The sequence below is a fragment of the Sinocyclocheilus rhinocerous genome, unplaced genomic scaffold (genome assembly GCF_001515625.1).
Source record: "Sinocyclocheilus rhinocerous isolate Xijiao unplaced genomic scaffold, SAMN03320098_v1.1 scaffold2109, whole genome shotgun sequence".
Lineage (NCBI taxonomy): Eukaryota > Metazoa > Chordata > Actinopteri > Cypriniformes > Cyprinidae > Sinocyclocheilus > Sinocyclocheilus rhinocerous.
Window position 1 is genome coordinate 168589 of NW_015657975.1, and position 14557 is coordinate 183145.

Here is a 14557-nt window from a genome sequence, read left to right on the forward strand (position 1 = left end):
GCAGGGATTGTAGGTGGGGGGAGTGAATGTACAGCGCTCTCTCCCACCTTCAATACCATGACTGAGGTGCCCTTGAGCAAGGCACCGAACCCCCAACCGCTCCCCGGGCGCCGCAGCATAAATGGCTGCCCACTGTTTCGGGTGCGTGTTCACAGTGTGTGTGTGTTCACTGCTGTGTGTGTGCACTTTGGATGGGTTAAATGTAGAGCACTAATTCCAAGTATGGGTCACCATACTTGGCCACATGTCACGTCACTTTTTTTAACATTACATTTCTGTAACGATTCATGTAATTCAATTCATGTAAAACAATGTAATTCGTCAATGTGACAAGACAAGAAACATTAACAGTTATTTTTAGCACAATAGGCATAAGATTAATAATGAATGTGAACATATTGTTGATGAATTTAATAAACGCCATCAGTAATTCACTTGTGTAAGAAAACCTGTTTTATAAAGTGAAGAGCACTATCAACATTTTTAAGACATAATTCTGGTGTCTCGATTGCAGTAACTGCAAGTACAGTATTGTAACTAAATAAATTGTTACAATTTGTCAAACATTCATTGTCAAACAGCCACAGCCAGATGAAGAAAATGTCTATTGGCTCTGATTGCATCGTAGATATTTTGGCAGTGCATGGTCCCAAATTGCAACTACATCAGACTCATCAATTTTACTTCCAGTACACTTAAGCGACAAGACATAAAACTGCCTTTTTGGAGAAGCTAGGCCCAATTAATCAACCCTCGAGTGTGTACACGGGAGGGGGGTGTTGAAAAGTAAACTCTTTGGCTGTGGGTAGGAGAATCCCCCTCAGCTCTCCAAATGAAACAGCTGTTTATCTTGGCAGTGCTAGTCACGGTCCACTGGGCATGACTTTCTGCCCGCTCCCGGCCACTGTTTTTAGGTTGAAGTGGGCAGCGCCAGGGTAAACGCATGAGCTCAGCCATCGCTGGGACCTTGGTGGGTCTCTGCTAGGCTACCAGAACCCACAAGCCAGGGTAAACAGCAGCTACTCGACTAATAACAAGGGAATCCCACTGGTCGGAGAGCGAGCTGGCGAGAAACGGTGCTAGTGGGCTAGCGAGCCTGTCATCAAACGCTAAACACCTAACTACGAGCAAAACATTATGGCTGGCAAAAACAGACCAAAGTCAGACGGTGAGCGTGAAGGAGAGAGAGAGTGACTTGTCATCGTGCTATGAGACAGAACATCTCTGCTTTCTGCTCTGCGTCTCGGTCTCCGACACGGTAAAAAAAACACACAAAAAAAACACGAATGAGACCGTCTTGGTCTCAGAGCTATTACAGTTGCAATCATTTCAAATAAACAGTCATGCTTCCAAATAAGTGCGTTTTTTTCTTCTTCTGTGGCTCTAAAGAAAATATCACTGAAGATTACCACTAATCAAATGTGAAGTAAATGGTGCCACAAAGTCTTATTCAAACCAGTTATAAAGTTGCGCATGACTTCTGAGCGTCTACACACAGGAGCCCAATGAATTAAACCTCACGCTGTAATTTAGCTAAGAGAAACAGGTGGGTCTGGACGCACAGAATTATAGCATTTAGATAAATAATTTCTCCCCTTAAGTTCCACTTTAGAGAACCAGAGGAGGCCGATATGGAGAAGCACATCAGGACTAATATTAAAACCACACTTTCCTTCTCATAACCCGGTAATATACAGCGAAGTCATGACAGCGCTATATTTTTTTGCGATATAAAACGGAAAAGAGAAAAAAAGCCTGGGGTCGTGACTCCTGGTGGTTATTTTGGAAACTGTATTCTCCTACTAGATTTAAGAGGTTGGAAACATTTTACAGTCCTACTAATGCACTTGTCATTGCTTATCTATGAAGTAGAACAAACGATGTGTTCGAGGAGAAGCGAGTAACTCCAAACCTGCAACTTCTGTCCAACAAAAGCCATTAGACGTGATGTCTTCTTGCAATAAGTAACATAAGTAGCTAGTCTTTTGGACGGTGATGGAGTGGCAAAACTTCTGGTGCAGCTAATGATGGGATGGAGCATTATTTTAACTCGATCAGTGGAGGATCAGGTGGATTTTGGGCTGCCGCACCATCCGGCCTGGTTATCTGAGGGTAGAAGTTGCTTCCAACTCAAGTTTTGGCTGTTTAACATGGCCCACTTAGCTAATCTAACCACTCCATTCTGGGGGCAAAAATAACATTTATTTAGACCTTTTATAGTATATTTATATAGAATCAGCTCAGGATAGTCAGTAGTCAAAAGCTTTTCAGTATATCAAAATCATGAAAATGTTTGTTAGTCTCATTAATAATGAAGTTGACATGGAAAAATTTGCATCATGACGAAAATTAACCTTTTAATTAAAACACTGTTGATGAAAATATAGTGGAAAATAATATTGCATTAGATTACAAATGCTTGTTTGTTACCAAATAATACATATAATTTTTGCACTTTCTTGTCAACTAAAAAAAAAAGAAAAATAAATCTAGAACTAAGTGCATATGAGCAAAGATCCATATTTTCCTCACTCAGATGATCGCCGTTCAGGCTCTAGGGGTTGAATGTAAATTTTCCACTACATTACTCTCAATAATTATGTCACTTTCTTTGTATCTACTGTTTTTTTGTCCTTGATTATTCTCCGAGAATAGTTCCATTCTGACTCAATTACACACAGCACCCTGACTACAGTGTAAAGCTATGATTAAAGTAATCATCTATTGAATTTAGTTCACAAAGAATACATGCACACACAACAGCAGACACAATGTGGGTGGCCATAAAGATGCATCATTCATCCCATCTCCATCATAAAAGGGCAAGGCATATATTGTTCACTACAATGCTTGCACTCTATTCATATTGTTAATATATTATAATTTCTGCTCTCTGCAACTGCTGAGGCAAATGTTAGTGCGAAAGCAATTAGTCAGGCCTTACTGAACAAATGTGTCCCTTGCCTTGTCCCCAGACTGCTGATGCTGCTTGTAGTGCTACCTGCAAAAAGAAGAACATACAAGAAAGACAAATGTTAATAATAAGTAAAGGATCTGACTGACATGTTTTCCCAAACCAGTGCTTCTCCTATCGATGTTTCCACCATTTTTTCCAGTAGTCAGGAACTGCTGACTCTTACAAAGATGTCACTGTGCCAGTATTTGACTCATTTTGTACAGTCACTGCTGTTTGGGGTTTGAGAAAGTACACTAAGCCCATTTCCACCGAGAAAAAAAAAAAAAAAAAGATAGTTGTGACATAAGGTGTGTATAAAGAACACTGAGGTATAAAATTACAGTTGTGACATTTAAAGTCACATTTTGAGTTATAAAGTCATATTGTTTGACAAAGTCACAGTTATGAGAAATCAAGTTGCAATTTGCAGGATATAGTATTACATTGTAATAAATAAAGTCCCATTGTGAGATATAAAGTCGTATGGTTTCACATAAAGTAGCAAATATGACAAATTGTCATAATTTGAAAGAATAAATTCACATTGCAAAATATGAAGTCACATTTTGAGATATAAAGTTGCAATTATGAGAAACAAAGTAGCAATAAACTGTTTCCAACTCTGAGTCTGAAATGGGATTCTATATTTAACAAGAAACTTCAGGACTTTCTCTAATCTTATGGAAACTTAGAGTTAAGAAATTTTGCATTAAAAATATGCATCAATCATATAACACATACATAATACAGTGTGTTTTGGCTGGTGTCAATTTGACCCCCAAAGGACATAACGTTACTGTTTTGGATAACGATCATATTTGTAAAAAGTGCATTTGTATGTTGTGATAATGTAATAATAATATGTTGTAAAGATATGGTTCAATAATATCTGTCTACTGGGATTTGATTAGATAAGAGGAAAATAGATTTAAATGATTTAATTCAGAAGTTAATTTCAAAAGTTCTAGAAGTACTACCTAAAAAAATTTGGAAACTTGTTGGAAGTTGGTAGGAACACAAACCTGCATTGTGTATTCAATGGGACAGGAAGTATCAAGGGAAATTAAGTAACTTCCGTAATAACGTCACAAAATGTGGTTCCACCAAAGCACAACACCACCACTCTAGCTCCTTTAGAGTGCCAAATCTAATCCATCACCTGTTTTTATATCTTAAATGCATAAAAAAAAAACTGCACACCCTCTTTATTGACTCCTAGGCATCCTTTGAGTTCTTGAAGGGAGATGGTCTTGTCCTTGTTAAGGTCGCAGTAGTCGGTGAACTTGCGGGCGCATCGTTTAGGTTTGGCTTTCTTCTTCACATAGCGCTTGAAGGGCTTCATCTCCTTCTTGTTGATATTGTGACTGCCGTTATTATCCAGCTGGGCAAAGTACCAATGAACCACCCGTTCCTCCAGTGTGTGGCTTGGGTCAGGCTCAACAAACCTGGAGCAGAAACAATCCCAGTTGGAGGGGTATACTGTATAGTACTTTCAAAACATATTTTCCATTTAAGATTTTTTGTTGCTGTTTGATTAATTTGAAAGAGAGAGAAGACAGATAGCAAATGGCTAGGAGAAGAGATATAGATAGTACTATAACTTGGGCAGTTTCAAATTTCTTTTATGAAATATTAAATATTATGAATGAATGAATGAATGAATGAATGAATAAAATTAAAATTAAATTAAAGTTTCATAGAATTATATTGTGTTGAGACTCAGAACTCATAGGATCCTTGGCCACATATAGGCACTAGAATATCAGAGAGACATGGGAAGTTGTGGGGGGGGGGTCAAGCCTAATTCATCATTGTGCTGGGACATTTTGTATAAAAAGAGACTACATTACAAAAAAAAAAAGTATGAGTAATGTAATAATCTAGTTAATCAATGCTGGTCCTATCAAGACTAGACTTGTCTTTGGCTCATGTCTTGAAAGAATGACAGCGTTTTAATGCAATATTTAAATAATAATAATACAAAATAATAACATTTAAAAAATAAAGTCACAATGTTCTGAGAAAAATCTCAAAATGAAAATTCCATCGATTTCTAAGCACTTAAAAAGCTATTCCTCAATCAAGCCATTTCTCAGAATATTGTTTCTTATAATATTTATTCTAATAACATTACAATTTTCTTAAAATTATACAAATTTATAACATTTATGAAACATAATTTTTGCTGTTAGACGACAAATTTGTAAATAAGACATTAGTTTATTAAATTCTTACCTCCCACCACCAGAGGGGGTTGGTGAGTTGATAGCCTGCACCATGTCAGTAGTAAGGGCATCCAACAGGCTGGTTATGAATTCCACTTTCTTTCCCTCTGGACATCCTGTAACATTTAAAGAAAGTCTGGTATAACCACAAGCATTCCCATTCAGGCTTGCAGCAGAGATATTTCAACTAAAATATTCTCAGACCAACTTGTTTTCAACTATGCTCACAGTTAGCGAGGGAAGTATTAAGCCGTCCCAATGAAAAACAATGCAATACGGTTGTATTTCTAATATAAGTCACATTTGATCTCGGTCTTAACATGTTAGCAGTTCAAAGACCCATGCATAATCAACATAATATGCAGAGCAAAAGAGCGCACGTGTGAAATGTAAAGTAGCAAATAAGGTAGAGCGACAAGGTGACGAGGGCACTTTCACAGACCCCCGCAGCCCTGTTAACTTTTATGACACATTGCTGAACACCTTGGGTAGCACATTTTAACTGTCCCAGATGCTTGACTGCAATGGTGTGCTCGATTGGGTCAATGTTTCGGCCTTAATTGTGTCTCTTAAAGAGCAACTTAAAACAGGAGTATGCAATAAAATAATCTCAGTTTACATTTTCACTTTGGTTCATTTTCGTTTTCCCAAGCCGTACCCTCTACCTCAGTTCCACTAACTTTCTTGATTTTGCTGGCTCAAGGCAATATGGGAGGTGGGGCCCTGTGGCTCACCAGGTGACTCCAATTAGTATCTGTATGGTTTGGACAAGTGTGATGACGTGCCGGCTCAGTGCTTCTCAGCCCAAGTGTTAAATCAGAACATATGGAATCAGACTCATCTTGACAAACTTCCCATACTGTTTTCGGCACATGTAGACTTCATAAAGACAGCTTGTTGGAAGCCCTGATGTAGATTAGCCCTGAGTTTGTTTGTTTGCACTAGCATGATGCTACAGGTAGGTCTTGTAGTGGAATTTGGCCTGTGGAAATGGTTGTACATCTATCCAAAAGTTCTTTTTTCTCCATTCCTGTGTTGAAAGGATGAAACCAAGATTCTTTGTTTTGGTGCCAGGTAGCACTCAAGTAGAGTACATAAAAATAATTTCACTGAAGTCCCCCGGGCATTGACAGCACCTCTCGGCCCCCTGCTGCTGTCCTCCCCAGTGGCCCACATCGTCGTAAACTACACCACACATCTGTTGCCCAGTCAGGAGCCATGTTTTACTCTGTAAACTTACCAGATGGGGAATTAAAAAGGAGTTACAATGAAATTCTAAATGAAAGGGAAAGAAGTGAGAAACATAGGAACGAACTGGAATGAGCAAAAGCCTAATATTTCAAGGGAAAACAACCTTTAAATGCTAACATGTGGTGCTGCATGTTCTTGTACTTGATCCTGTAACCATTTGTCAAACATTATTAGCAAGCATACAAGGAACTTTTTGGACTTTTTGTAAGCAAAATAATCAAGAAAATGAATATATACAATAAAACACCTATTTAAGTCCAGAGAAACATATTAGCAATGTCAATCATTATTGCACATACAACAAAATAATCAATAGGCTTTAGCTAGATCGCAGAAATGAATCACAATTTGCTACTTGCTAGTCAGTTTCAGGGAAAAGGATATTCTCATTCTAAATAGCATTTAAAATGAACAAAAATCTGTATTTTTTGTCTATTGTCCTGGAAAAGGAATATGAAATAGTGAAAAAGTTAGCCACCTAGATGTAGCTTACAAATTACCTCAAAGCTAGCCTATAGTTAATAAAGCTAATAAATGACTGGTACACTGTATTAACTAGCAATTGGAAAAGGAATCAAAATATTTTAGAAACAATGTATATAAACAGAAGAATGAGTGACAAACTACTGTAATTGGACAGTTAGTCCATTGATACATTATACACTATGCACTTAAACTATGCTTTATATACTGTACTGTGTACTGTATGACATTTAGACGGCTAGTTTGTCATCCAGCATTGAGTCTGATTATTAAATCTACGTTATTAAAGCTATTAAGTTCATTAAGTGAACTTAGGGTGTGTCCGAATCCACTTTTGCTAGTTTAACGACGAAAAAAAAAAAAAACGTTCGGCACGCCAGGCGCATGGCCCAAAAGGGTTGTACCTATTCTCTTAATGAGCCATGGGTGTGTTTTGGGCATAACGTACAATAAACCAATCAGAGTCTCATCTCCCATTCCCTTTAAAAGCCAGTTGTGATGCACCATGTTGGATCATTTACATAAGCATCTACTGAATAGCATCTATATCATTTACTGAACCAATCTTCAGAGAGGAAACGGATCTGCTCATGTGCGAGTTTAAAGCGTACACAATAATAACCTTTTAGATTGTAATCCTTTCATTTTTAATATCTGGCATGTGTGTGTGCTGCTGTGAGTCCCTGTGTGTATAATAAGCAGAGTGTGTACGCTGTGCGCATTTTGCACCTGTAGTGCATAATACGAACATGCCCCTTAAATAAAAGAAATACTGCGTCATTGACTTTAGACCAGGTTTTAGTTGGCAGATTCAGTGGCAGAATCATTTTCAGTTGCCTCAAAATAGCAACGTGCCAACAATGCGCCTGAACACACCTCGTTTTCAGACCAGCACGCCCATGGGCAAACAGATGGGTGCAAGTGCATTTGCTATTTAAACAACATGGCGCTGGACATGAAAATGATAACTGCGTCGGGCTGAAACTAGCAAAAAACACTTGAGTCGCGCCTAGTGCTGCATTGTGCTGGGTGCATGATAGGGCCCTTTGATTTTTTTCGGTTAAATTAGTGCATCATCTGGGTATTGAAGTACACTTCCTGTTGGAATTTTCGATGTGAACTTGTGTTGACTTGCACTGTTTATACTTCCAATTGGTGTAGAATAGTGTGCTGGTATGCAAATTGGGACACAACTCATGAAGTGTTCTGCTCACCTGTCAGATCTCTGTCTCTAAAAGGATCTTCCATTTCTGAGTCTCGAGAACGAGCCGCACTGTCACATTCTGGTTTCTTATACCTGATGGAGAACACAAACATGAGGCACTTAGTTACAACGTTTATAAAATTATCCACTTTTTTTTTTCAATACAAAGCCATATCTGGATGCCAGAATATCACACAGACTTTGGACTCTTATGGATTCTTCTGACTTGAGTCAGTAGGCAACCAACAAGGCACAACCTCTTAGAAAATGCTTAGAAATGTGCTTACAACCACTAAGAACACCATGGTGACCCCATTGTATCAACGTTTTGGACACCAAAGAAGTTGACTTGGAAACCAAATCTTCATGAACAAGCACATTTTCTTCGTTATTTGTGAGTAGAGATTGCAGAGCCTGGCATTCACTGTAACAAGTCATCAAAAAAATAATAATAAAAGAGCGCAGCCATACAAGTCCGGTCTCGGTTAACACAGCTATCCAAACAAATTAAGAAATGACAAACTCCAAGTATTCGATTTCATTGTTTGATTAGATTTGGTTCACTTGTTTTTATTACACAAAATTGCACTCAAAACTGAGTGAGACAGACATAAGAATGCATGACACTGCAGCCTCACACAAGAACACCCCAAAAAGTCTCGGATTTAACGGAAATGACCAGAACATCTATCCAAAAGATCAAGCTGTCTCAGCATGGTACAGAGGCAGCGTGGGCTCAGTGCCTGAATGCAAACTGCAAATTTCGTTCAGCTAGAACCAGTTGGCTAAACCTTCTCAATAATTCCAAAGCAAAAAAGAGAGCAATTGACACATTCAGAGCACATCTCCTAAAATGGAAAATAAATCAGGGCTCGTAATGGGTAGAAACACATCAGGACGTGTCACGCTTTCAATTTGAGTCCTTTCTAAACAAAATTCAGCACTGACAGCTTCGCTCATGGAAAAATACAAACTTTGTGGTTTGGAGGGAAAGCCAATTGTCATAACGTTCCACAACTAAACTAATCAGTCACAATGGATTGTATTACTGATGATTGCACTACTTAAAGCATTTTGAGATGTTTAGAGCATGCAAGCTCATCCAGAAATATGTCGTAGAAATAATGAGGTTATAACAGGCACAAATAACAGGCAGAGGCAGCGCTAATGGTACCATTACAAAATTTGTCCGAAGAACAAAATGACTCCGTCTTACCTTGCAGAGGTTCCAGGTATGGGTCTCCCAGTGTCCACCAGCACACACCAGCAGTAACCAGTGGACTGGTGGCACTGGACCGGCTTGTAGAGGCCCTGCAGACCGCAGTCAAGGATGAAGATGGCTTCCCGCGGGTTCTGCCGAGCCTCATCTTGAGCGGTCTGCCTCTCCTGGTCACAAGAGGGAACTTTCTCTAAAACCATGAGAAACACACTCAATACACAGAAATAACTAGTATCAGGTAGTATACTTAAAATACGGCTTACCATTCTTTCACTATACTTTAACTCTTTCCCCGCCAACCCCATTATATCAACTTCTTGGACACCAAATAAGTTGACTTGGAAAAACCAAATCTTCATGGACAAGCATCCTGCACATTTTCTTTGTTAATTGTTAGTAGAGATTGCAGAGTTTGGCATTCACTGTAACAAACCCTCCGAAAAAGAGAATACAGCCATACAAGTCCTGTCTTGGTTAAAACAGCTATCCAAACAAATGAAGACATGACAAACTCCAAGTATTTGATTCCATTGTTTGATTAGACTTGGTTCACTGGTTTTTATTACACAAAATTGCACTCAAAATTGACTGAGACAGACATAAGAATGCATGACACTGCAGCCTCAAACAAGAAAAACAAAAAAAACATCTAGGATTTAATGGAAACGACTAGAACATCTATCCAAAATATCAAGCTCTCTCAGCATGGTACAGAGGCAGCGGGGGCTCAGTGCCTGAATTCAAATTGCGAATTTCATTTAGTGAGAACCAGTTGGCTAAACTTTCTCAATATTTCCAAAGCAAAAAAAGAGAGCAATTTACACATTCAGAGCACATCATGCTCTGGCTCGTAATGGGTAGAAGCACATGAGTACGTGTCACGCTTTCAATATGAGTCCTTTCTACACAATCCAGCACTCACAGCTTTGCTCATGGAAAAAATAAAGACTATGTGGTTTGGAGAGAAGGCCAATTGTCATAATGTTCCACAACTAAACTAATCAGTCACATTGCAATACTTAAAGCATTTTGAGATGTTTAGAGCATGCAAGCTCATCCAGAAATATGTCGTAGAAATAATGAGGTTATAACAGGCACAAATAACAGGCAGAGGCAGCGCTAATGGTACCATTACAAAATTTGTCCGAAGAACAAAATGACTCCGTCTTACCTTGCAGAGGTTCCAGGTATGGGTCTCCCAGTGTCCACCAGCACACACCAGCAGTAACCAGTGGACTGGTGGCACTGGACCGGCTTGTAGAGGCCCTGCAGACCGCAGTCAGGGATGAAGATGGCTTCCCGCGGGTTCTGCCGAGCCTCATCTTGAGCGGTCTGCCTCTCCTGGTCACAAGAGGGAACTTTCTCTAAAACCATGAGAAACACACTCAATACACAGAAATAACTAGTATCAGGTAGTATACTTAAAATACGGCTTACCATTCTTTCACTATTCTTTAACTCTTTCCCCGCCAGCATTTTTGATAATGTTCACAAAACGTTCATAGTTCCCAGAATATTTTGTTGTATGAATTTCTGAACATGCAATATGTCAAAAGAAAGAACAGAGCCTCTGGTTTTAAACAAAATAAATTCTAGCTTTATGCATTTTTTAAATCAACTCTTGAATATCGGCAAGTGTCATTAAAAAAAATAAATTAAATTAAAACAAAAAGCTGAGAAAATCGTGTTTTTGTCAAAGACTGTGTCCGCTTCGGAATCAGATCGATGATCAAAACATAGATGGTGTAGATCAATTCCATTAACACCCCCAAAGCTTGCACAGTCCTAAACCACAATGCCTGGGTTGACATTTAATGCAGTAATGTTAGGCAGTTTTGACTTATATTCTGTTTAATGTTCGGTGATGATTGCTTTATTTTACGTATGCATCTGCTTACATACATGACTACTTGTTTCTGCCTCTTCACATTGTTTTGATCTGGGAATTCAAAACTATTTCATAAGATGTGCCTCCTGCAGTATAATAGTGAAAATTATGTCAATGGCGAGGCAATAACAGTTTTTACATCTATAGTCCATCAATATTAAGCAAGTACAAGGTACCACAGTCACTAAGCAAAAACTGAGACACCACATGCAAACTTTCCAATTATGAGAGGAATAGCATGAGACATGGCAACTGTCAAAGTCAATGTAATTCCAGTCTTTCTGTTAGAGATATCAACAGATAAAACTTCTAAGGATAGTCATGTACCTTTCTGGCATCCTTATGTGATTGCCCCTAGTGGCCAATATTGGCAACATCCTTTTAGCTGCAATAAAACTCACCAAATTTGTTAAAATTAACAGAGGCACAATTGACTTAAACACTTTCAAGAAGCATCTTCCCTTTTCTGAAGTTCTCTGAGCCATTAGGATTCAATTTGCCTGTATTTATTAACACAAAGGACACTTGAGAGATGTTCTTTTAAATGTGTTAACGCCTTGTCTCATAAATCTCTATTTATGCTGAAATCCATTTAGTACGTTGCTCACTTGTAGTGCACTGTGCCAAGTATAACAGCACCACATGTTGAGGCTAATCCAGCTAGCGGGCTGCTGAAGAGCTTTTTAGCACTACTGATTCGTGTCATTTTTAATCAGATGTTTAGTGAATAACGTGCCGTAAGAACAGTTATCAGAACCGCCGTTCCCCTCGGCACGACAGCTTGGGTCACTCAAGTTGTTAATTATTAGATTGCACAGATGCATAAGCTATACAAAAAAAAAAAAAAGTCTATTTTCTTTCTTCTTCCTCAATTTGATGTCTTATTTTTGTAATGTTAAAAAAGGGCTGTGAATTGAATAAAAATATAACCAATTCAATTAAGTTACACAGAGAATCCCCAAATAAATGTTGACTTAACATGGACGCATTTTCACAAAAAAAAAAAAAAAAAAAAAAAGATATATACGACCAGTATTTTTTCTGATGTTAAAGTGGGTAATTATAACCATTTGACAAGTTATTTTTTTTAACCATTTAATAAAACTAATTTGTAAATTACCAGATTACATTTTCTGATTATCATTCGTTAACAACTGTTATAGAACATAGAGTTAAAAAAGGCAACTTTTCAATATAAGACTAACCTATGCTCATTGGAAATACATACCTCTACCTACATTTTTTCAAAACTCCAAAACCGTACCTTTACAACAATTCTAAAACATTTTTAATACATTAATGTTATGCATCACATAACCAGCTCCATACACCATGTATAGCTATTCTTATGTAGTAAACTTGCTCAGTAGATCACCGGGTACAACAACAACAGCTTTTGTATCCCATGTAGGGTTGCAAAGGGGTGGAAAATTTCCAGTAAATTTCCGGAAACTTTCCAAAAATCCCTGGAATATTCCAAAAAAATCCTGGAAAGTTTCCAAAATTTCTGGAATATTTCCAAAATTTATTGGATATTTTCCACCTTTTTGCAACCCTAATCCCACGTTTGCTTTCGTTACCACTATTGTTTAGGTTTAGGGTAAGGTTTAGTGTAGGTGGTACTTTTTTTCAAATGTAATAGAGCATTTACATATTAGGGACACTCACTGGACATTTTATTCTCAAACTACCGCAATACATAACAACAACTGATGCAATAAAATGTAGCCTGATCCACATTCATCTGTTTCAGATAAAACGGAATGTGCTTTAACGTCACTCACTGGACATTTAACTTTAAAAGTGTTGCAAAATGTGCAAAAAGCGTAATATCATTCTGCAGAAATGTTGCCACAGGCACATATTTCCAATGAGCCTGGACTGGAACTAACAATCTTCACATAAATAGGAAGTGAAAAATGGATCCTTCATCAAATGTGTTATTTTTAATGCATTAAATGGTCCATATTAATTGATTATGTACTGAGATTGGACAAGATCTAGAGTGTAAGAGAATTAAGCAGAGCAGAACGGCACTACCCAGTCAGGGTTCGTCTGAACCTCAAAATGAAAACCATGAGCTACAACCCTGTTCAGTGTAACCAAATCCTGCTGTTTTTGCTTTTGTCTTCATTATAAATAGTTCTGGTAAGAGGACTGACAGCGTTGGCGTGATCGGGAACAAGGCTTGGGGTGTTTTAAGTGGAACCTGACTGCAAAGACAAGGAACGGGGGAGAGTTAGCCATCAGAGTATTAATATGTCCTCTTTTTCAGAGATGGGCTCACAATCCGCAGTCAAGTGTTCACGGCAGAGTCCATGACTCCTGCGCTTCCCGCCAAGGTTCCTTCATATCTAAATTATTTAGCACTGTTTATTGTAGCGAGGGTATACTGGCGCCAAGCAGCTGGGATTCCCAAAAGAAAATAGTTTTTTACTCTCTCTCTCGCCCTAATACAATAAAACTGGACAGAAAAGGATGTACAGTCTCAGATCCCATTTAATCCTATTTACGTCACGTTTTTTTCATGCATTCATTTTTTTTTTTAAATCTGCACGTAAAACTTAATCCGACCCTCCTCTCTTTTCGGAATACAGTCATTTTTATGCATTCTGTCCCTTGTTGTTCCAAGAAGTGAGTTGCATGAGTTCTGTTTAAACAAACAGACATAAGTGAGAGTACAGCCGAGGTGAGACCTCATTGCTCATTGTTCCTCAGAATGCTTTGCTGTGGTTCCCTCTCAGTGTTTACAGGCTTGTATTGATTAGTTTATGCGTGGTATGTTGTAGGTAAACTCTGCTGATTTCCTCACTATCACGCTGAAAATCAGAGCCTCATGCCTTTCATCGTGCCAAGATCTGGCCAAACAAAATAGCTTGAAACTCAAACTTATCAGCCTCCTATAAACACAGCGTTCTCTCGCTCTCTCTTGTTTTCGCCTTTAGATGCATATATCTCACTCTCTCTTTCTATCCCTCTTTCTTCTGCTGTCCCTCCAATTGTTTTCAGCTGTGTGGTAAGTAATCACTTCGTTCTTGGATCTATGCATTCAGTGCTTATAAAGTAACAGAAGAGGGTATGATGGGCCAGAAGAGGAGGGGTGGGCACCATGTTCTTTTCAAAATTTAATATGCTACACAGAGGGGATAGAAAGGTTTATAGACACTGGTGTCAAACATTTCCTCATCCTTAGAAGTATTCTAACTTCTTCACTTTTATTTGCTTCATGTGAATTGGCCAGTAGTGGGTTTTGATGTATATCAAGAAATACAATATGTTGTTTCTCCAATTATGCTTAATCATTTAAGAACTTCCTGGGCATGTGACGCGC

The 14557-nt window shown here is 38.4% G+C and overlaps 1 protein-coding gene across 1 annotated transcript in view; it reads right to left on the minus strand.

Annotated features, from left to right (window-relative positions):
* Positions 1 to 2880: 2880 nt before the first annotated feature.
* Positions 2881 to 14557, minus strand: part of LOC107721955 (SPARC-related modular calcium-binding protein 1) — a 41570-nt gene continuing 29893 nt past the window's right edge. The window contains exons 10-14 of the mRNA XM_016530183.1: positions 10510 to 10702; positions 8130 to 8212; positions 5192 to 5297; positions 4157 to 4401; positions 2881 to 3001 (exon numbers count right to left, since the gene is read on the minus strand). Coding sequence (XP_016385669.1) covers positions 2934 to 3001; positions 4157 to 4401; positions 5192 to 5297; positions 8130 to 8212; positions 10510 to 10702 — 695 coding nt within the window. The 3' untranslated portion in view covers positions 2881 to 2933. The remainder of the gene's footprint in view (positions 3002 to 4156; positions 4402 to 5191; positions 5298 to 8129; positions 8213 to 10509; positions 10703 to 14557) is intronic.